This window comes from Sander vitreus, chromosome 12, assembly GCF_031162955.1.
Source record: "Sander vitreus isolate 19-12246 chromosome 12, sanVit1, whole genome shotgun sequence".
NCBI classification, from domain to species: domain Eukaryota; kingdom Metazoa; phylum Chordata; class Actinopteri; order Perciformes; family Percidae; genus Sander; species Sander vitreus.
The window spans coordinates 5,156,127-5,178,909 of record NC_135866.1 but is presented as its reverse complement, the minus strand read 5'-3'; the positions used below and the strand labels follow the sequence as shown (position 1 = coordinate 5,178,909).

The window sequence follows — 22,783 nt, the reverse complement described above, 5'->3', positions numbered from 1 at the left end:
AAAGACAGAGGAAGGGGACGGACATCCGGCCTAAATGAGGGACATCCGGCGTAATTTCCGGCGGCACCAGAGCAATCCCGGAAATGGAACGTCGTGGATAAACATACCTGCAAACTCTTGAAGTGAAAAAGGTGACAAACACCTGAACCCTTTAGGGGGGTCTGGGGGCACGCTTTTTTGAAATATCAGCTATAAAATGTACCACTCTGGTGTACTCTGAGAAGACAATTAAGGAGGAGGACAATATTTACTTCAGACAAAAACATTTCTCATTCAGTGTTTATTCCAGTGTTTCTGCTCTTAAGTCACTTTTTTTTTATTTATTTCTTTTATAAAAAGGTCCCATGGCATGAAAATTTCACTTTATGAGGTTTTTTTAAACATTAATGTGAGTTCCCCTTGCCTGCCTATGGTCCCCCAGTGGCTAGAAATGGCGATAGATATAAACCAAGCCCTGGGTATCCTGCTCTGCCTTTGAGAAAATGAAAGCTCAGATGGGCCGATCTCGAATCTTCCCTTTATGACGTCATAGGGGGAAAGGTTACCTCCCTTTCTCTGCTTTGCCCGCCCAGAGAATTTGGCCCGCCCATGAGAAAGAGAAACATCATGGCTTGAAAACAAGCAAAGCATGGCAGTTGGTCAAGGCCACACCCCCACCCTCCACCTTGCCCCACCCCTCTCCTCAATAGCATTTAAAGCTACAGACACATATATGACACATCCTAAGTAAAGCGCATTGTGGGACTGGCTCTAGTGGCTGTAATTCTGCACTAAGGTTGAATTTCGGGAAAGAGACTTCAGATACAGTATTAGGGGACCACTAAGGCCTATACGAGTCTGAACTGTAACATTACACAGGGTGCGATTTGTGAATGCACAACAAAACAAAACATGCAAGAATTAAATCCCTCTTTCAATACCATGGATATAGTGCCACTCGGCCAGCCATAACAAAACACTTACTTATGCACTCCAATTTTCAATGTAAAATAATCTCAAAATGAAATAGCGCTCCCAAACCAGAGAGCGGAGTCACTTTGCAGCGAAAATACATTCACCCAGGAAACTCTTGTTCGTTCCTCATGAGTGTTTAAGGCTGCGTCTCATTTCTCTGTCTTAACCCTTCCCCTTACCCCTACCCCTTAGTTTTGCGCGCTCACGTGAGAGTAAGTGCTGTCCCAATACTCATTTTGATTGAGGGGTAGGGCTAAGGGGAAGGGCTATATACCCCTTAAAACCAAGCAAGGACGCAAGCATACTTGAAAGCAAGGGATATCCAGATACATTGCGCAACAAGGAACAATCGCTGCCAGGTCGACCAGAGAGACCCATAAATATAAGTATTTTCGGCTTAAAGAATTGATTAAAAAATTACGACTGTCTTGTTTTGTGCTCTACACAGTCCTGTACATATATATTTGCAACCATATTTGTAATTGAAACGTTTTTTAAAAATCGCTAGCTTGCTATGCTAACGTTAATGTTACATTGCTTACAGTCCCGCATTTCTCTGCCTTGAATGGACTCCATGCATGTCTACAGTGTTAACTAAACTCCATTAGCAGCAAATTTCGTTTGATATCAGTGTATAACACTACTTGCTTTGGAGACATCAATACGTGCTTTACATATACCATCCTGTATCACACAGGGACGCCTGAGGAAACCCAGCAGCTGATCCACTTTCTGGGCTGAAAACGAGCAGAAGTTTCTGCGTTCATGTTGTAGCCATTCATTATTGTATTGGTACTGTATTATTGTAAACATGTGTAATTCATTCCTGTTCATGCACCTGTACATTGTTGTTGGTTATGATACAGGACACTAATGAAAGAAATGGGGTATGGAGGGAAAGGTTACTGGCCAACAGGCATCAGACTGGTCTGGAATTTCAGAATAGCTGTAGTTTGTTTGTTTGTGGTCTTGTATGTCTTTTTTTTAGTTTTATACATTTGAGTGCCTTTTTTTATATGTGTGTGACATGTAAGTTATGGTTCTAATAGTTGTAATAGTTGTAATAATGTTTACTTTATTGGGCAATAAAGACAGCTTTTTGTTAACAAAGAAAGTTAAAATCGAGGAAGGGATGAAGTGACCCTGCCCGGAGGAAGCCTGGGGCCCCCGTCTGGAGCCAGGCCCAGATGGAGGGCTCGTCAGCGAGCGTCTGGTGGCCGGGTTTGCCACGGAGCCCGGCCGGGCACAGCCCGAAAAAGCTACGTGGCGGACATCTCTCCATCCCATGGGCCCACCACCTGTGGGAGGAACCGCTGGGGTCGGGTGCGCTGCCACATGGGTGGCAGTGAAGGTCAGGGGCCTCGACGGACCAGACCCGGGCAGCAGACGCTGGCTCTGGGGACGTGGAATGTCACCTCTCTGTGGGGGAAGGAGCCAGAACTTGTGCGGGAGGTGGAGCGCTACCGGTTAGATCTGGTGGGGCTTACCTCTACGCACAGTCTTGGTTCTGGAACCATACTCCTGGATAGGGGTTGGACTCGTTTCTTCTCCGGAGTTGCCCAGGGTGTGAGGAGCCGGGCGGGTGTGGGGATACTCACAAGCCCCCGGCTGAGCGCCGCTACGTTGGAGTTTAACCCGGTGGACGAGAGGGTCGCCTCCCTACGCCTGCGGGTTGTGGGGGGGAAAACTCTGACTGTTGTTTGTGCATATGCACCAAACAAGAGTTCGGAGTATTCAGCCTTCTTGGAGACCTTGAGTGGAGTCCTGCATGGGGCTCCAGTCGGGGACTCCATAGTTCTGTTGGGGGACTTCAACGCACACGTGGGCAATGATGGAGACACATGGAGAGGCGTGATTGGGAGGAACGGCCTCCCTGATCTAAACCAGAGTGGTTGTTTGTTGTTGGACTTCTGTGCTAGTCATGGATTGTCTATAACGAACACCATGTTCGAACATAGGGATGCTCATAAGTGTACTTGGTACCAGAGCACCCTAGGCCAAAGGTCAATGATCGATTTTATAATCGTTTCATCTGATCTGAGGCCGTATGTTTTGGACACTCGGGTGAAGAGAGGGGCGGAGCTGTCAACCGATCACCATCTGGTGGTGAGTTGGGTCAGGGGGTGGGGGAAGACTCTGGACAGACCTGGTAAGCCCAAACGGGTAGTGCGGGTAAATTGGGAATGTCTGGAGGAGGCCCCTGTCCGACAGACTTCCAACTCACACCTCCGGCGGAGCTTTTCGTGCATCCCTGTGGAGGCTGGGGGCATTGAACCCGAGTGGACAATGTTCAAAGTTTCCATTGCTGAAGCTGCGGTGGGGAGCTGTGGTCTTAGGTGCCTCAAGGGGCGGTAACCCACAAACACCGTGGTGGACACCGGTGGTCAGGGAAGCCGTCCGACTGAAGGAGGAGTCTTTCCGGGATATGTTATCCCAGAGGACTCCAGAGGCAGTTGCAATGTACCGAAGGGCTCGAAGGGCTGCAGCCTCTACCGTGAAAGAGGCAAAGCAGCGGGTGTGGGAGAAGTTCGGAGAAGACATGGAGAAGGACTTTCGGTCGGCACCAAGGTACTTCTGGAAAACCGTTCGCCACCTCAGGAGGGGGAAGCGGGGAACCATCCAAGCTGTGTACAGTAAGGATGGGACGCTGTTGACCTCAACTGAGGAGGTAATAGGGCGGTGGAAGGAGCACTTTGAGGAACTCCTAAATCCGACTAATACGCCCTCTATGGTAGAGGCAGAGCTGGAGGATGAGGGGGGATTGGCATCAATTTCCCTGGTGGAGGTTGCTGAGGTAGTTAAACAACTCCACAGTGGCAAAGCCCCAGGAATTGATGAGATCCGTCCAGAAATGCTTAAAGCTCTGGGTGTGGAGGGGTTGTCTTGGTTGACACGCCTCTTCAACATTGCGTGGAAGTCTGGGATGGTGCCTAAGGAGTGGCAGACCGGGGTGGTGGTTCCCCTTTTTAAAAAGGGGGACCAGAGGGTGTGTGCCAATTACAGGGGTATCGCACTTCTCAGCCTCCCCGGTAAAGTCTACTCCAAGGTGCTGGAAAGGAGGGTTCGGTCGATAGTCGAACCTCATGTTGAAGAGGAACAATGCGGATTCCGTCCTGGTCGTGGAACAACGGACCAGGGAGCCTGGGAGTATGCCCAACCAGTCTACATGTGTTTTGTGGATCTGGAGAAGGCGTATGACCGGGTGCCCCGGGAGATACTGTGGGAGGTGCTGCGGGAGTACGGGGTGAGGGGGTCCCTTCTCAGGGCCATCCAATCTCTGTACGACCAAAGCGAAAGCTGTGTCCGGGTTCTCGGGCAGTAAGTCGGACTCGTTTCAGGTGAGAGTTGGCCTCCGCCAGGGCTGCGCTTTGTCACCAATCCTGTTTGTAGTATTTATGGACAGGATATCGAGGCGTAGTCGGGGTGGAGAGGGGTTGCAGTTCGGTGGGCTGGGGATCTCATCGCTGCTTTTTGCAGATGATGTGGTCCTGATGGCATCATCGGCCTGTGACCTTCAGCACTCACTGGATCGGTTCGCAGCCGAGTGTGAAGCGGCTGGGATGAGGATCAGCACCTCTAAATCGGAGGCCATGGTTCTCAGCAGGAAACCGATGGAGTGCCTTCTCCAGGTAGGGAATGAGTCCTTACCCCAAGTGAAGGAGTTCAAGTACCTTGGGGTCTTGTTCGCGAGTGAGGGGACAATGGAGCGGGAGATTGGTCGGAGAATCGGCACAGCAGGTGCGGTATTACATTCAATTTATCGCACCGTTGTGACAAAAAGAGAGCTGAGCCAGAAAGCAAAGCTCTCAATCTTCCGGTCAGTTTTTGTTCCTACCCTCACCTGTGGTCATGAAGGCTGGGTCATGACCGAAAGAACAAGATCCAGGGTACAAGCGGCCGAAATGGGTTTCCTCAGGAGGGTAGCTGGCGTCTCCCTTAGAGATGATAGAGAAGCTCAGTTATCCGTGAGGAGCTCGGAGTAGAGCCGCTGCTCCTTTGCGTCGAAAGGAGCCAGTTGAGGTGGTTCGGGCATCTGGTAAGGATGCCCCCTGGGCGCCTCCCTAGGGAGGTGTTCCAGGCACGTCCAGCTGGGAGGAGGCCTCGGGGGAGACCCAGGACTAGGTGGAGGGATTATATCTCTAACCTGGCTTGGGAACGCCTCGGGATCCCCCAGTCGGAGCTGGTTAATGTGGCCCGGGAAGGGGAAGTTTGGGGTCCCCTGCTGGAGCTGCTACCCCCGCGACCCGACCCCGGATAAGCGGATGAAGATGGATGGATGGATGGTGTTTCTGAACATCAATGACATTCAAAACAGTGATAACTGAAACAGATATACAACACACCATGTAGTGTGTATACAAATATTTAATGCAAACAGACCTAAGTATGTATGATGGTTACATCATCCATTTCATATGGGTATGTTTTCACCCCTACCCCACTCGTTTTCGAGGGCCAAGGGCTAGGGGTAAACTAAGGGGTAGGTAATCTGGCGATGCCTGTACCTGTCTCGCAGTCACCTATTGATGGCTATCAACTGCTGCTGGTAACCGACGTCCCGGAGCTCTGTACCGGCGGAATACAACCAGCAACTGCCGCTCTGATTTTATGATATTACGAGACAACTTTATTTGGAAGGTTACCATTACTTTACCGACTAGTTACCTAACATTACGTTAGTTAAACAGCATATTACACTGTAATGCCAGCAAACAAGACTGACCTCAAAAGTAGTGGTCATTGCCATAGTAAAAAAATCGGTTCAATTTCAACTTGGAGTGAAAGGTTGGAAATTTGGATGGAATGAGAATACGATGGAGATGGCGTAGACATCCTGAAGCTGACTGGCCAATACTCGAGACGTCACATCAAAGATATGTTATTGCAAAGTCCACGACATTAAACCTTTTCTCTCACTCCAGTCTGGGAAATGTTGGCTGGCTGGCTCTTTCAGAAACCAGTATCGAAGATTTTTGAATGATACCCAGCCCTACACAGAACACATCAGTGTTCACAGCGGCTAACCCGAGGTTTAAGGAGCTTGACTTGCACCATTGATGCAAAATTCCATGATTTTTCCATGACTTTCCATTACCAAGTCAGAGCACTTCCCTGGTCTGAAAATTGTATTTCTTCTGAATTTAGCTTAAACTGTTTGACTCTGGAAGGCTGCACAGAGACAGGCAGGCTGGTTTCTACTACAGTTAGGCTTGAAGGTGAGAAACCAAACACCAAACAGGGCGTCCTCTAGGATTCTGTATTTATGTGCGAATTCTTCTCTACACGATGAAAATTAAAATAAACACTAATGCTGATAAAAAATGCTTTCAAAACATTAACAAGTTAAAACTTTATTATCCAAGCAAAATACTTTTTTAATAACAGTTGGGTGTTTTCGGTAAACAGCAGAAATATGCAAAATGTGTAGAAAATAAACAATTAGTGGATTAACCGATTAGTCAATCGACAGAAAATGAATTGGCAACTATTTTAATGATTAATTGTTTAACTAACTTTTAAGATAAAATACAAATCATTCTCGGGTTCCAGATTCTCAGTTGTGAGAATTTGCTGCTTTTCTTTATTTCTTGTGATAGTAAACAGTCTCTTTTTGGGTTAGGGACTGCAGGGTTTCCCACAGCACTTTGCAGTTAAGACGGCCGCCTTAGCAACACCAGCCTGCCGCCTTAACTACATCATCAAAAAAAATTATTTATCTGTCAGTGCCAAATTTCGGTTCCAAAAGCATCTGAGCGCGTAAGCGCAAGCTTATCTGTCTTCTCTGCATATTGACAAGAGAGCGGAGCGCCGACACAGTCAGACAGACAGACGCACAGAGTCGCGGGCAAACTACGTCCGCTCTGCAGTTTTGTTGAAGTCACAGAGAGTCACGGCAATGCCGATAAAGTGGTTTCAATTGTGGTTACAGTTTTTCAAAACTTCACAGACAGTGTTTGCTGTGATATGATATTAACGGCGAGGCCTAAGCAGTCGTGGTGACACTTCCTCCGAGACAAGCAGGCACAACAGTGGTTTCTGTGCCCTGATGACTGACTGAGGTTGTAAGGCAGGCAACTTTATTTCTACAGCACCTTTCAGCAACAAGGCAATCCAATTACATTCCTTTGCACTTAAGTTAGTTCTTCATTAGTTCAATTAGTTCAATGTTGACAGGGCAGTCACCAAGTGTATTGTTAAAGTTTGTGTCATTATGCAGTTTGCACTAAAAAGTCTTTGTTCTTTACATTCCTTTGCATTTTAGTTAGTTCAATGGAAAGTGGAAAATAAAAGTTTTGTGTTTAATGTATTTTTGTTAGATCTTGAAATGGATTTTAAAACATATGGAATCGAAAAAAGTATCGTTAAGGAACCGGCATCGAAACTGAGGTATCGGAATTGTTGAAGACACCCCAATTAGTATGACTGGGTACCAAAATTCTATACTTTATAGGCACCGAACAAATTTCCTCCATGGTATCGAAACATGCCTGGTCACGCAATACCCAATTTCAACACCTAAGGAGTACATCTCATCAGGGTCAGTGAGCCAATAAGCACGCAGCATGCTTCTTCCAAGATCTAATATTGCTGCTGATCGGCTGTCTAACGTTACACGTCGTAGAGGCATGCAGGAAAAACTCTACGTTACACGGAGAGACGGGGCTCATATGTGTGTGTTGTTGCTTTTAGAGAGGCTTGACTATAGCGTGCGTCACATAGGTGTAAAGGAGCTGAAAATTTAAAAAAAAGTGATTTGTAATGTTGTTCATTATTTTTGTTAAAATATATTTTATAAAATTGGTATTGCAAAAAGTATTATTTAGGAACCAGTATCAATTTCACTGTATCGGTATCAAACCTTTTTGAACGATACCTAGCCCTACCGATCAGACAGAGCGATGCTAGTTTTGTCTTAGCATCGCACCGGAAAGGGGGCAAGAATTAGCGTGACCACCCGGGTGTCATGTTTCCATCACTGCCGATAAACCACCTGTGACTACTACTAGTCATTTGTCCCGGAAATTAATGCAGATTTTAACTTTTCCCACCAACGACAAATGCCATATGTTAGTGGGTGTTTGTAGTCAGTGGGAGAGGGACTAAGGAGTGGGCTGGACTTACTTTTGGCCCTGCTTCCAGCAGGCATGGTCCACAGGATGGTATTTGGGCCTGGACGGATCGTAGTCTGTTTGTCCGGAGGTCGGCTCACTGAGGAAGAACACAGCGAGAAACAGAGCAAATTAAGAGTCTGACTGAATGATGGAGACAGCTGTTATAGTCACTGAAAAAACCATCTCCGATCTCTTTGGAGAAAGAAAGTCATGCACACTATTATGATAACAAGGAGATAGATACTTTGAAATGTAATGAGTGTTTTGGGAGAAAGCTTACTACAGTAAAGAAGAAAAATACCAGTACCAATTAGGAATTATAGAAAAGCGTTTGCTACTTCAGCATGTTATATAATTATTTATTCTTGCAGGGGGAAAAAAATTAGGATTATCAAAAAAAGTTAGTTTTGAATTGCAGTACTTGCAAGATGTGTACAAGCGTTTCCTTTCCTCTCACAAATTGCAAAACACTGGAGTCTGAATATAATTGCCTGAAATCATTAAGAGGAGAGGTACTCCTGCTGTGAACTTTGTATGCATCACCTATCACTCCTAACACTTGGCAGTGATAAAAAAAATAAATAGGATGAAGAAAAATGTATTTCCGCCCTTCTAGTCGTCTAGAGCTAAAAAATAGTTTGTAGCTGTTATAGTTATCATGACCTCAAAGTGACAAAGCAGCAATACACTGCTTCTGCTGCTGGTTTAATTAGATTTAATAAAAGCACTGCTTTACATAAGACTCAACTCATAAAGTATGATAACAACAATAATAATCATTTTAATGAATACAGAAACAGATTAGCTTAAAGCACTTAAGGGAGCATCCTTTAGGAGAGGCTAAAAAAAAAACGCTAATTTTTTTAATAACAATAGCATCCAAATACAGACAACGATGGACAATCACTTGATATGGGGCAGTAGATTTTGAGAAAATATGACATTACTGTCTTTTTTTTTTTTTACTCTCGTTTTTTCTAATATTATATATATATATTTTATTTCATTTTACTGATTTGTTGTTTTTACAACATAAAAAACATGCTACTGTGCCTTTTGTTTTGTAAAATCCAGGATGTTTTCATTGTTCTGATATAACAATGTGTATTTTGCTTTATAATATTTGTTTGTTTGTCTTGTGTTGGACCCCAGGAAGAAGTCTTCACTATGGTGATGACTAATGGGGATCCTTAATAAACAATAAAAACGCCCGATCACACCGTATTAAGAAAGCCTTTCCGTGGGCTCATTTTTAAAGCTCCATCATGTCATTTTAAGTCGATTCTTAGCAAAAAAAACCTTTGTTCTTTCACAAATGTGCTCATTCATGTGTAATTACTTCCACCAACTAATCAAAGTATTCTCGTACGCATAGAAACCGCCATTCAGAATCATTCAGAATACATAGGAGCGACTCGCTCGAATGACGACAGCCATGTTGCGCCTCCATCTTTAAAATACATTAAACAAAGAGGGAGATACCTCCGCCTTTCGCGCTTTTCACTCAGTGGCACTGACTGACGAATGCCAGGGATGGAGGGAGAGTAGATTATTACTTGCCCCTGCCGGCAGATTTGAAAGCCTGTTGAAAATGGAGGATTGCGCCTATTCTCGAGGACATGTAACGGAGACGCCAAGGAAGTTAAAAAGAGAATTAAAACATCAACGCGCCAGGCAAAGCAACAAGACCAAAGTTTATATTGGAGTGGCTTTTCCAAGATGGAAAGAGATCATAAGGAGCAAGGATTTTAAAAGGGACACCGAAATTGCCTGCTTTCTTCTCGACAGGTAATTCTGCCTAATTGTGTAAATTCAAAGTTTTATAGTTGCTACTTGCTTGGCTAACTATAGTATGGTTGTGCATAATGTTAGAACGACGTCTAGGATACTTTTCCTCGTGTCAATGATGTAAAAGGATTGTCTACCTTGTAACATAAATGTAATCATATGTGTCGTGATTTCCCTGGCAGACAACTCACGTAATGGAGTTGTAACACAGACTACTACAGCTAGAACAGCTGCGTGTAAACGATGGAGATACGAAGAGCTAATTTTGGTTTCATTGACATTGTTCATACTGCTCAAAGAAATATATTAAAAACACAAACCTCCGTTGCTTCTCTCCTACGCTGTAAAAACTGCCTTACACTATTAATCTCGTACAATATACAGAATAACAATAGCACTGATACTTTACTAACATTAGCTTGCATATGTTTGGGAACCTGATAGCTGATGTTGAATGAAATGGTACCAAAATAACAAAACTATAATTACACTGGAAGGAACTCTCACGGACGAAGTCGTCGCTAATTTCGGGGTTCGGCCACCGTAGAAGTTTAAATACGTTCGGAATGGGGTTGTCCTATACAATTTCACGGCTAGATGGGAGAAATTCTTACACAATGTAGCTTTAAAGAAAACGCCTATCTGTCAATACCCCGATAACCCATGTTTGACGGACACTGTCCAGATTAAGAATGATTTGAAGATGATGGTTTAGTGATTTAAATATTTTTTTTAAAACGGGCAGAATTTCGGCTACATTGGCTGTGGATTAATTTATAGCTTGAGACGGAGACAGAGCGCCTTGTTAACCGGCTGACTCTTGGACAACTGAATGGATTAGGCGCTTCTTTTAATATTACTGGAGTATCATTTCACATGTTGTGGCTAAAACTGCAGTCTTGACTGAGACTGTGCTGTAATTTAAATTAAACTATTGTTTGCACTTCACGAAGCCACCTGAAGCTCCACAGTCTTTTTTCTTTCTTCTTGCTTTCCTTACAAAGTAAAGTACAAAGTAATGCTGCTTTCCTGGCTTTGTCAACCTTGTTGTACATGGTCCTCTTGCTTTAATTTCAACTTAACTAACCGGAATTGTCAATGGACAAAATCGCTAAGGTGTTAACGTTCAGTGTGTGCGGCCACAGAAAGGCCAATTAAAAAGCCAAGTGTGCGCTACCACAACATATCAATTTCGTTTTTTTTCTGTGCTTTTGTGCAGTTGATCAAAAACATAACCTTCCTGGTGGAAGTAATTACTCAAAATAATCAAGTATAATCAAAGGTAATCTGTAGGGGTGAAAATAAATAAATCGATTCACATATGTATTGTGATGATTTTCAATATTGATTCATTTCCTTAGAATCAATATCATTATTTTATATTTTACCAATGATTCACCTAAATATTTCCTGTTTATACGGTACCGCTGACAGCGACTACATCATATCTGTATCCAGCAAAACAGAGTGAAAGCAGAACATGCAGAACATCCATGTTATGTTCTTCTTTATAAATGAAATAAATGTCAGGCTGACTGACTGACTTGTGATGTACATCCTTCTTAGAAAACATTTTTTTCATGATATATTGTCTCTATGTAAGGAACAGAAAATACTTCTAGAATCGCAATACATGAAAATCGCAATTCAAATCCAATCGGCACCCATGCATTGTGAAAGAATGGAATTGGGACAAAAGCATATGGTCCCAGCTCTAGTAATCAATAATGAAAATAACCGTCAATAGTAATAGTAATAATACCTCCAGTGTCCTCTCCCTCCCTCTGCCACAGGCATGCATGTGCTTTACCAAAGAGGTCAGTGTCGGCTAAACAGTGCAACGTGTGGGTGAGTTAAGAGTTCCGTTAAGACAGACGAGAACACAAACAGGCAGCTAAGGACATGGGCATACATTTCAACCCTCAGATGGGGTAGGGCCTGACCCAGCCTGTCCTGAGCTGTCTGGAACTTCCTGTTATGCTCTGACTTACCTTTTCGTGTCTTTACTGTCCTCTGCTGAGGTCTTCCTCTCTGCACTCGTCTTTTTCTCCCCTTCACTCTCCTCTGCTTTCTCTGTCTTCACTGCAGCTTTTCTTGGAGCTATTGAATGAATAAAAGTAAAGACATTTTAAAAAAGAAGGTGAGGGTGGAGCAGGGGTTGGGGCAGAGAAATATTTCGCTTGTCTTTCCTAACTGATAAAAGCATAGTACATTTACGGACACTTTTCTTCTTTTTGTGCAAGCACAGAGCTATGCAAATTCCTCCTCACCAAAGAAACTGCTGATGGGGGCTTTCTTGGGCGGCTCCTTATCTTTCTGCTCTTTTGCTTCTTTCTGCTTTCTCGCCGTTTGACTTTTTGGGCTCCCTTCTCCCTCTCGCGTGTCCTTTTCAACCGCCTCCTTCTTCTTGGCAACGGCAGGCCTTTTCTCATCATCTGTCTTCTCCTTTGCTTCCTCTTCATTTTCCGCCCCCTCAGCTTTTTTTTCCTTCTCATCAGAGCTCGCTGGCTTCACCCGCTCCTCCTCCTTGGCCTTCTCTTCTTCCTCTCTCTTCTTCTTCTTCACCTCCTCCTCATCTGGGCTGTTAGCCACGGCCACTGCCTTTTCAACTCTCTCTTCCTTTGCGTCCTCCTCCATGGGCTCGTCTGTGTTCCCTGCAGAGTGAGACAGAAAGGGAGTGGAGTCATTGAAGAGCTAAATGTCAGCAGGTTTACTGAGGGCGACCCAGCTTTTATTTCTTTTTTGCAAGCCCGTGTTTGAAGATGTTTTTTCAAAACAACAACCTTCTTCAATAAAATGCTGCAGGTTTTATTTTTGAGGTTTCCTTTTCACCCGAGAGTCGGGTAAGGGAGAAATGACTATTGACAAACCTGTAGCGCCGAGTCTCAGCACACAGAGCTGGGGTCATGATATGGCTGGGCGAGGAGATGGACATCAAACTTTCATTTTCTCATCCGCAAGTTAAAATGACTGATGGACTCGACTGGCGAATCCAACAGTCCCTTTTGGTACTTTACCAGCCAATTTATAAAAGAAAAAGAAAAAAGAGAGGGGACATTTTGTCTGCTGTGCTCCTGCAACTTCTGCTACTTGGGCGGAGTGATTAGCGCAACACCTGAAAAGCACCATTGTTACTCTCTGCTCCTCACCACGGGGCTTCAGGTGCTGCAAGCAAATCACTCTGCCCAAGTAGCAGAAGTTGCAGTGTTTCACCTTCTGAGAATATAGTTCCCAGTATGTATACGGTTAGAAGATGGATGTATCCAACTCTGGGGGATACGGTGAATAAGCTTAAAATCAAGAAGAAGAAAAATTCAGTGCCCAAGACAACGCCTACAACGTCTTGCTTGTCTTGTCTGACCAACAGTCCAAATGTGGATTTAGAATAAAAAAATTAATTGAAAAAAATAGAAAAAGCTGAAAATCCTCACATTTGGGAAGCTGGAACCAAAGAATGTTTGTCATTTTTGCTTGATGACTTAAACAATTAATTATCAATTGTGTTGTGGATAAATTTTTTGTTGTTTAACAGACTAATGGTTTCAGCTCTATTTCAATGTCTACTGATGCCCATATCACACACCGACTGGCAGACAAGCAAAGTAGTCGCGGTGTGTGTGCCAATCTGGGGAGTGAATGTGATGAAAATGCTGCTTTTGTGTCAAGTTGCCGCCACTGGTGTGGGCTTTCATAGAGAACAAGCATTGTTCTCTATGAAAGCCCACACCAGTGGCGGCAACTTGACAACAAAAACAAAATGCCATCATCTGGAATGCAAGTGGTACTCTTACCAATTCAAGGATACCTTTTTAATGAAAAAATGTTTTTTTGTTTTTTTTAAAGTTACTTTTTTAGGGCTTTTTCCTTTATTTAGAACAGCTGAAGAAAGATGGGAAATGGTGGAGAGAGGGGGATGACACGCAGCAAAAGGGCCTTAGGTCGGATTCGAACCTGGGCCGCTGGCAAGGACTGAGCGTACATGGGGCGCGCGCTTCATCAGATGAGCTAGAGTTCGCCCCTGAAAAAAGGTTTTGCACAATTATTTATTGTTCAGTTTTTTGGCAAGTATGTGGAGTACTGTGTAGTTGAGTTAAATTATGAACAGGGCATTATTAATATTTGTAAAATTCTATGTGGATTTAAAAGAGACTTATATTTTAAAAGGGTATTTGTTAACAATGCCTGTGTTGTATATCCAAATTCTTGTGTGCATCCCTGGACTTTTTCCTGGGAAGGTAAAGAGAGCATTTATGCTAGAGAACCTCTGTGAATGCTTTGTTTATCTTTATCTAACTATAGGTAAGTTAAGCTGGTGCCTAGCAATACAGTGCTGACACTGTGGCCCCTTATCCACTATACAACACCATGCAGACTTTGGACCCACAACATATGCTTTATACACACAGCGTATATGAATATTGATATGAATGGCTGGGGGAGAATGTCCGTGTTGCGGTGATGAAGAAACTATGTTGTTGGGACATTTACGCCAAAGCTAGTACTGGCAAGAATTGTATTTGATATTGTAAAACAAAATGATTTTTTAATGGATTTTGTCACTTCTATAGTTTTTGTTTTGTTTTTGAGAGCCATCATTGAACTGAACAAAAGCATACATTTCCCCACTGTGGTGTCATAAACTATATGTGCAATACTACAAACCGTGCAACATTGTTTCCATGCTTTTAAAATGCTTGTTCGTATATTAGACTGGGATGACTGTGGGAACAGTGTTACATCTCAATCAGATGTATTTGTCTTTTTAATATCCATCTCTATATCTCTCTCCATATTTGTGTGTGTGTGGTTTATCGGTGTTTTTTTCCCCCCAACGGCGCCTTCCAGGCAGCGCTGCCTGAAAGGCACTTGGATTGGGCACTGGTTATGGTTAAGGTTAGGTGCCTTGAAGGCAGTGGTTGCAGCGCTGCCTGGAAGGAGCAGTTGGGGGCAAAAAACACCATCGCGTGCGCGTATGTATGTATGTATGTATGTATGTATGTATGTATGTATGTATGTATGTATGTATGTATGTATGTATATATATATATATATATATATATATATACATATACATACATACACACAAGCGCTGCTCTCATATGTGAATGCACAGAGCAGGGGTGTTAAAAGGGCAGCTTCGGTTACACAGAGCAGTTGGCGAATTGTGGCGTTAGCTTCACACGCTAACAGCGGAGCTAGCAGCAAACAGCGAAGCTAACAGCGGAGCAAACAGCGAAGCAAATGGGCCTGGAAGCCATTTGTGGTCGAGGCAAGAAGGGAAACAACTACAGTACATCCGTGTTTGGTTGTATATGGAAGGGACTAGTTTGCTTCGTGTGGACTCACTGGACCGACTGAACATGTAGGCGGAGTTTGGGAGCTTCAGAGCTAAGGCGGGGCTACAGATTAGGTGTCCCTAAGAAACGCGTATGTAACAGTAGTTCCACATTACATTAATTCATTTCCACGCAAGTTTTATTTATTTTTATACTGTGTATTCTCCGTGTAAATTCATGTACCAAACCGAGACGCCTGTACCGTTTCGGTTCAATACAAATACATGTACCGTTCCACCCCTAATAAATTATATATATTTGTGTGTGTGTTTTAAAGTGTATGTTAGAGTATGTATTATACAGTAAAGGTACACAAGCTTGTGCAATGACATTAAGTCTATTCTACTCTATAATACAAATGTATTTATTTCCAAAATCAGAGTCTAGTAATCATGTTGAATAATGTATTATTGGTTGCATTTGTGCAACTTCCCAACTTTGATGATCCTAGAAGTCTCCAGTTAATTTTCCAATCTGACCAAGACTTTTCAGACTCACAGCAGAGGTGAAGGCGTACCTGTGCCGCTGGCGTTGTTCTCCACACGGGCGCGTTTGTTTTGCTGACCCTGCTCCTCCTTGGCCTCAGCTTCGTCTTTCTGACTCTCACTGCCGCTCCTGCTCTCATCCAGCTTCCTCTTGGGGAACATCTTCCTCGCTGCACACGGGAGGACGGGCGTTCAATTAAAAAGGGAGGAGGGGGAAAAAAGAAAAAAAGAGGCACAGTGAGAGGCATCCCAATGAAATTATGTCGTGATCAAACGGAAAGAGGATGTGGAGATGAAAACAGGACGAGTATACTCTCATACTGCGGATGTAGGGCAACTTAAAAAAAAAAAAAAAAAAGAGAATCACAGATAGGTACTTTCATAATGAAAACACTAATTCCATCCTGAAAGATATTATGCAGCACAGCAGCTTAGGGTTTCAGTGTAATTTCCCTTTGTAATTTTATGCAGCAGCGGTGCTTGAGGGTAATTTTAGTTTTGGTTCCGCAAGCGCCTCTGTTTTGGTCCTTGGTAGGGTTCTAGCACAGGTAGCACCACTGATAGTTTTCTCCTAGATATATTATAATGAAAGCATTAACCCAGGACATTAAGAATGCAATTGCAGGTCAAATTAGCGTTATTTTAATGTGATGTTTTTTCCTCCAGTGGTGATGGCTCTTACTGTGGCAACGCACCACGCAGTTATCAGACAGACACAAAGAGAATGGGAAGATGACAAGATAATGAGCCGCTTCCCTGCTGCAAAAGTAGGATGAAGGAAACAAAGTGAGAGAGGAGCTGCTTCCCAAATGAAAACAAAGCTGCAATACTAGAAATCTGTGTAGCTCCAAGTAGCTAAAATTCTCTATTCAGAATCCTACATTTCTGACATGAAAAAATACAGAGAGTACAAAACCTCACTCAAAAGCACTTGGCCGTTGTATTTTACATTCAATGCAGCCGGTTACATCTTATTTATTTATAAATAATTTACTTATACATTTAATTTATAAAGTTATAAATTTACTTTACTTACGTATACATCTTATTTAAAATTCACCGATAATGAACATGTATGGCAGAAAAAAAACAGCAGCGACCTCTTCTCTTGCACATGTGAAATGTTGGAGCGATAATGTACACACTGGATAATAATCACTTTTTTTTTTTAAAGAAAGTTACCAAAAGCCTGCAAGCCAGAAAAGAACCAAATAAAAATTGGCTATCAGCTACAATAACAGGATATGATCTGCTGGTTCCATTAAAGCCCAGTCAGCAGAAATGATACACCACAAGACAATGCAGCAATAACTATAATAAACTAAATAATTCTCACAATGCAAGCACACACGGAAGAATAATGATATAGGCCTGTAGAGTGTGTACGCGTGGTTCAGCAGATGAGATAAATGAAAAATAATGCAACCCAATCTAGACTACTGGTTGTCAGTCTAAAGGGTTAAGGCCCTTCCAGAGAATCAAGAGATTAATGAAACAAGAGGGGGGAAAGTGCACTTAGCTGCTTTCTGGAGAACAAACCTCTCATGCATTCAGTTTGTGATGAATGTCTTGTTTTCCCTCATTGTGAAATAATGAGTATTTTGGAGCCATTAGGCTCCTGCTAATAAGTAATCAAGTAAAATAGCTTGAGGCAGAAGAACTATCAATCCTCGGCTGGTGTCAAAGTTCGAAAAATGCTGCAATTTTGGAGACACCGCACCACAGATTTGGGTAAAAAAAAAAAAAAACGTAGATCAAATAGGATGAGATACTGACCAGTCTTGCGTTTAACGATGCCAGAAGGGGAGATGGAGTTTGGGGTGCCGGGGGTCCCGGGTGAAGCCGAAGAAGCCGGGGTGGCTGGAGTAGCGGGAGTTACAGGGGTGTTCGGGGCAGGTGGAGGAGACAGGGGGGTGGGAACTGCTGTTAAGACAGCATCCTTCTGAAAAACACAAGCAGTGTTGGTAATGGTGAATTATTGTAAAGAGAGGCAGCAGAAATGAAGGCTCAAATGGCTAGAATTACTTCAGATAGAGGTTTTGATTTGAAGTGATTTCTTTGCTTTTTTAAAATTACAATAACATCTTGACTACTTTCAGAATTTCTGTTTTGGCCTGTGTGTTGTTATCAACTGCCCATTTTGACAGCCAGGTCGGGTTGCCGATATACCTGTACAAACGTAAACCCAGCGCGCTACAGCTGTAACGTTAGTACAGCCATGAAAGCAGCAAACAAACGAACAGGATCAACGGAGATAAATTCTAACCAACCTAAAGAAAAAAATTACATGTTTAACAGTTGCGTGACCAGAGACGTTCCAAACCCTGGGTAAATATTGGAGATGTATTTGAAAGATGGAGACAGCTTAGAGCCCAAGAGGACGCCGAGTTGGCCAATTTCCTCCTGAACAGGTAAGCATTAGCTTCAGGCTTATTTATCACGGCTACAAGGGACGGGCATTTCATGTCATTTCAACATTCGTGTACTCACATTGAATTATACAGCTAGAGTACCCGAGTTGGTTACTCGCAAAAACAAATTGAGACACAGCCAGTAAAGGGATCCCGACAAGTCCTGGTTAACGCCACCCTGCTAACTGCTAACGTTACAGGAGGACCAGGCAAGCGGGCCACGGCTGTTTACAACGTGTAGCCTGTTCAGTGGCTGTAGCCGACAACGGTGAGTTATTTTAAGCCAAAAGAAGGGGGATGTAAACCGGTAAGAGAGAACAGTGAGTTTAGCGATTGTTGCCGTAATTCTAAGCCACACTGCAGGACGTTGACGCTACAACTTCTTTGCTGCTTGATAAAAAAGTAAGCTCCCGTGTGGAGAAAAGTACCGTAAGCGGCAGCTGCCGCTGACACAGTGATGCACATGCTTTTCCATGGGTAGTGAAGCTACAGTAGTCAGTGTTTTATGTTCGCTGCAAAGCCAAACTAAATCACCTGATTAATGCAACGTAATCACGACATCTCCCGGCCATTTTTCACCGCAGAAAGCTGCTACCAGCCAGGCTAAAGTTAACATAGTTAGCCTAAAGAAACAAGGCGTCTGTCCCAACTAACGTTATGGTTCGGAGCTGCGACGATGGAAACGTAACACTAATCTACAACAGCAGTCTGTTTCTGATATAACGTCATTTACACTGATTTAAGTGCTCTTGGATACACAGGTTGTTGCAAGAGTGTGACATGCAGGCTCTGCATGCACAGCAAACCAACAATCATGATCAATTTTAATCAGTTTATCAAACAACCAAAGCAGGCCCCGCTAGTCGACCACAACCTGAAATTTAGAGGAAGCAACATGCATGCATTATTAATATTTACTTTAGCCTGGATTAATATTATATGAATACAATGGTGTCATGTCAGTCAACCAGTGTATTTCTTCCTAATTTCCCTCTCCAAAATCACTTCAGAAGAGTAATCACAGCGCTTACTTGCTTTGATTTTTGTAAAGCATTAAAGTTCAACAAAGACTGGTTCACATAAGAACATTTCCTTTTTCATTTTCTTTGTAGATGCACTCCCCTACAAAATCACTCCAGTAGTTGAGAATGATTTAGTATTTCTAAATAGGGCTATTTGTCTTTTTTTTCATATCGCAATATATATCGCAGGAAAAAAAACTATCGCAATGTAAGTTTTTTTCAATATCGTGCAGGCCTACTAACAATAGTGTCCGATTTCAATTTAATGCATTTTTGTGAATTTCAGAGGAATTCTAAGAGGGGGCTAGCTAGCTCCAGACTAACTTTTTTCACTAGGAGCACAGTGGCCCCCAACTGAAAATTTTAGGGGCGCAACCAGAAAATTTAGGGTTTGGCTGGATGTAAAATTCAATCGCACACTCTCAAATTTTGGTCGCAGTCTGGAGCCCTGAGCTCTCATTGATAGAGCTCCATCCAGCCGCAGGCTCCATCAATGAGACTCGCGGACAAGAGGCGTTTATTTCCCCGATCGTTTGTTTAAATAACTCAACACAAATTGTAATTGTAATATAATTACACACATAAGATTAACTGGAACCTGTGGTAAAAGATTGCTGGCGTAACAAGCTTGCTGACCCGCTCTCACTCACACACACACACCGGCCATTTAGCAGGAAGAGGGGAGCTGCAGGCCCTGGAGCTCTGTCAGGGCAGCGGCGTTTGGTAGTCCATTAACCCAAAAAACGGTGACTTTGCGCAGGTATGGAGTGTCGTGGGCTGCCAGCCGTGACCGAGCTCCATCTACCTCACAGCAGGCCGGGGTCTGTGAAGGAATGCAGGCCGGGCGGCGAGGCAGCAACACAGGCAGCACCGGCTGCTGAACTCCGACACACAGTCGGACAAAATTTGCAATTAGACATCAATTCTCGTAAAACGGCCCATATTTGACCTCGACATAGTTGATTTCTCGCATTAAAAAAAAGTCTCAGAAGTGAATTTAGTGGTAAAATAGCAGATGAACAATGTATACAATTTCTGAGATCTGCGCGACCTATTCAGAAGACTAAGCTGACCTCAGATCAGTGGTATAGCCTATGTAAATGTTTGGGCGTGACAAAGATAGAGACTAGAGCCAAATGAGGAGGAGCCGCCAAGTTGACGTCAACTAGGCGGCTCGTTGAGATTTACCCGTTTTCAGAGGGAGTTTCAAATTGTGAGATTTGCAGAGGAAAGAGGTATCAATGGGATTTTGAAGTTCTATGTATGTCCTAGTTACCCACTAAACTGTCATTATTGAACTATGACAAGGTAAAAATCGGTTTTGCATTCAATCACCCCTTTAAGAAAAGTCATACAATGGCTTGTCAACATGGAGCAGCTGAAAGCCAAACAGAAAATCTCAACAAAATCTATCAGCCAAAGTATCTCAGCAAGTGTTGCAAAATAATACTGCAAACCCTGAAGGACACACACCTCCATCAGTGAGGAAACAAATCTGTTGTTCAGTGAAGTGCATCGCTGAGAGAGGGCTGCTAGAAGAAAAGAAAACCAGAGGAGGCAGGGAACACTATAGCAGGCTTGCTGGCAACCACTGCTAAAAGTCAGTGTGAGGCCTGTACTGCACATCAAATGTCTCAATAGTCCCAAGTACTCATTGTTGTGGAGTTGTTCTTGCATAAACTAAAATATCCACAATCCCTTATATAAGTCATTAATAACTATGCAGTACCACCTGAGCACCGTGGCAAAAGGCTGGTAATGTACATGTAGCTGGTGTTGAGAATAACTCAACTTTTGGATAAACGCAACCTGACGTTACGCGGTGGTGGCCAATCATGTAGCCGTTGATCAGGCTTGGTATGTTTTGAGACGGTGTGAGAGTCCCGTACAGGAAACATCACTGCCTCTACAGCTGCCACAAGAAACGCAAGCACTGAACTGTCCCTCTGTCTCTTTTCTTTCTCTCAGTAAAATGAAGCTGCCTTCAAGTGCGGTCGGAAACTCGAGATCTATAAACGATCACAAACAATATTTGTGAAATATAAACTTTACTTGTTCTACATTGGGGGGGTTAACACAACAGGACGTCACACAAATGGGCCATTTCAGGGACACTCCCGTCGCCGTACAACCCTGCGTCAAATCACCGGATTGCTGTTTCCTGGTCTGAGTGCAGCCTTACTGCAGCACAGTACATACAGATAAATGCCGCAAGCCCTCACTCCCTCCCTCCATGCTGCCAGAGCCTGTCATCCGGCGGACTTTTTGCTGGTGGAGCGCAAAGGCGTGAAGGGCGAGTCGCCGCTGGTCATTTGATAAATACAACACAGCTTTTTTTCCTTTTTTGGAGCAAGCGGTGAGCGAGGAGCAATAATGCGCGGAGCGGCTTTGAGCGGGGGACCAGAGGGAACCAACAGCTCAGTGAGCTCAGTGGAGCTCCCCGCTTCATTCCGCTCACATGCTCGGTTCCAACCAGGGGTGTACATTAAAGAGTAAGCTATAAAAAATTTTTTTTTACATATATCCACATATTTGTGTTTGGTAGAAAAGTAAACACAAATATGATTAAAAAATTGCAGTGGTGATCTTTAGTATGTTTATTTTCACATCATGAGATCATAAAATCTAGTTAGAAAGTAAGCAGGTCGAAACTTGTGCAGCCACTCAAAAAAAAAGTGGTAGTGGTACAAATGCAAAGCTGCCAATACACAAATAAAAAACTAAAAACTATTTCTGGATTAATGAAGAAACATTCTAACAGTGTCTATGTTTATAAAACTAATAGTGTTAAATAGCATCTACTTAAAAATCCTTTCAAATGAACACATTTGACATGACCAGTGGGGTTATCGGAGCTCGTCTGATGAGTTGTGGAGGAACGACTAGTCTCGCATTGTCATAGCGCTGCGGAGAAGGGTTTGGCTAGTCCACACAGCATTCCGGGATGAGAGAAACGTGCTCTGGTTTATTGGCATTTCTTTAAAGCAATCACAATCGTCTTGGACATTAAATGCCGGACAGAGCAACGGTGCCTCTGCAAAATCACCTCGGTAAGGAACTTGTTTTGGTGGAACATGTGTACTCGATGCAGTGACAGACCATAATCGATCATTGCCTATGTTGCTTGTTGATTTTCCGGTCGCTGCTTTTTTTGTTTTTACCTTTTGTCTGCCGTGTTCAGACTCCGCTATATTCAGGAAGTGTCTTTTTTAAGAGCAGATACAATAAAAAGGGAAGTTCATATATATCTGACTGCTTAAATTTGTCGATGAAAACCATGTATAATAATAATATATAATATTGAAAAGGTGACACATCGTGATACTGAATTGATTCAAATCGTTGACAGGATAATCGTAATCGAATCGTGAGACCAGTGAAGATTCACACCCCTACTGTGTACATTCAAAAGTTGTTTTAGTCGTGCAACAGAAAACTCAGATTGGACAGATAGTCTAGCTAGCTGTCTGGATTTACCCTGCAGAGATTTGAGGAGCAGTTAACCATAGTCCTCAGAAATCCACCGAAGTTTAAAATGCCAACACAAAGAAAGAGGAAGGTGACGGACATCCGGGCTAAAAGGAGGGACATCCGGCGGAATTTCAGGCGGCACCTGAACAATCCCAGAAGTGGAACGTCGTGGATATAGACTAGGTTTAAGGCATGGATACCCGG

General features: G+C 43.3%; 1 protein-coding gene across 2 annotated transcripts in view; it reads right to left on the bottom strand.

Annotated features, from left to right (window-relative positions):
• lig1 (ligase I, DNA, ATP-dependent) overlaps positions 1–22,783 on the bottom strand; it is a 70,842-nt gene that overhangs the window by 36,762 nt on the left and 11,297 nt on the right. The window contains exons 4-8 of one of the 2 annotated variants that reach the window (XM_078263615.1): positions 17,452–17,617; positions 15,708–15,845; positions 12,125–12,508; positions 11,846–11,954; positions 8,077–8,163 (exon numbers count right to left, since the gene is read on the bottom strand). In XM_078263615.1, the coding sequence (XP_078119741.1) occupies positions 8,077–8,163; positions 11,846–11,954; positions 12,125–12,508; positions 15,708–15,845; positions 17,452–17,617 (884 nt within the window). The remainder of the gene's footprint in view (positions 1–8,076; positions 8,164–11,845; positions 11,955–12,124; positions 12,509–15,707; positions 15,846–17,451; positions 17,618–22,783) is intronic. The other variant, XM_078263617.1, reaches the window with a different exon arrangement.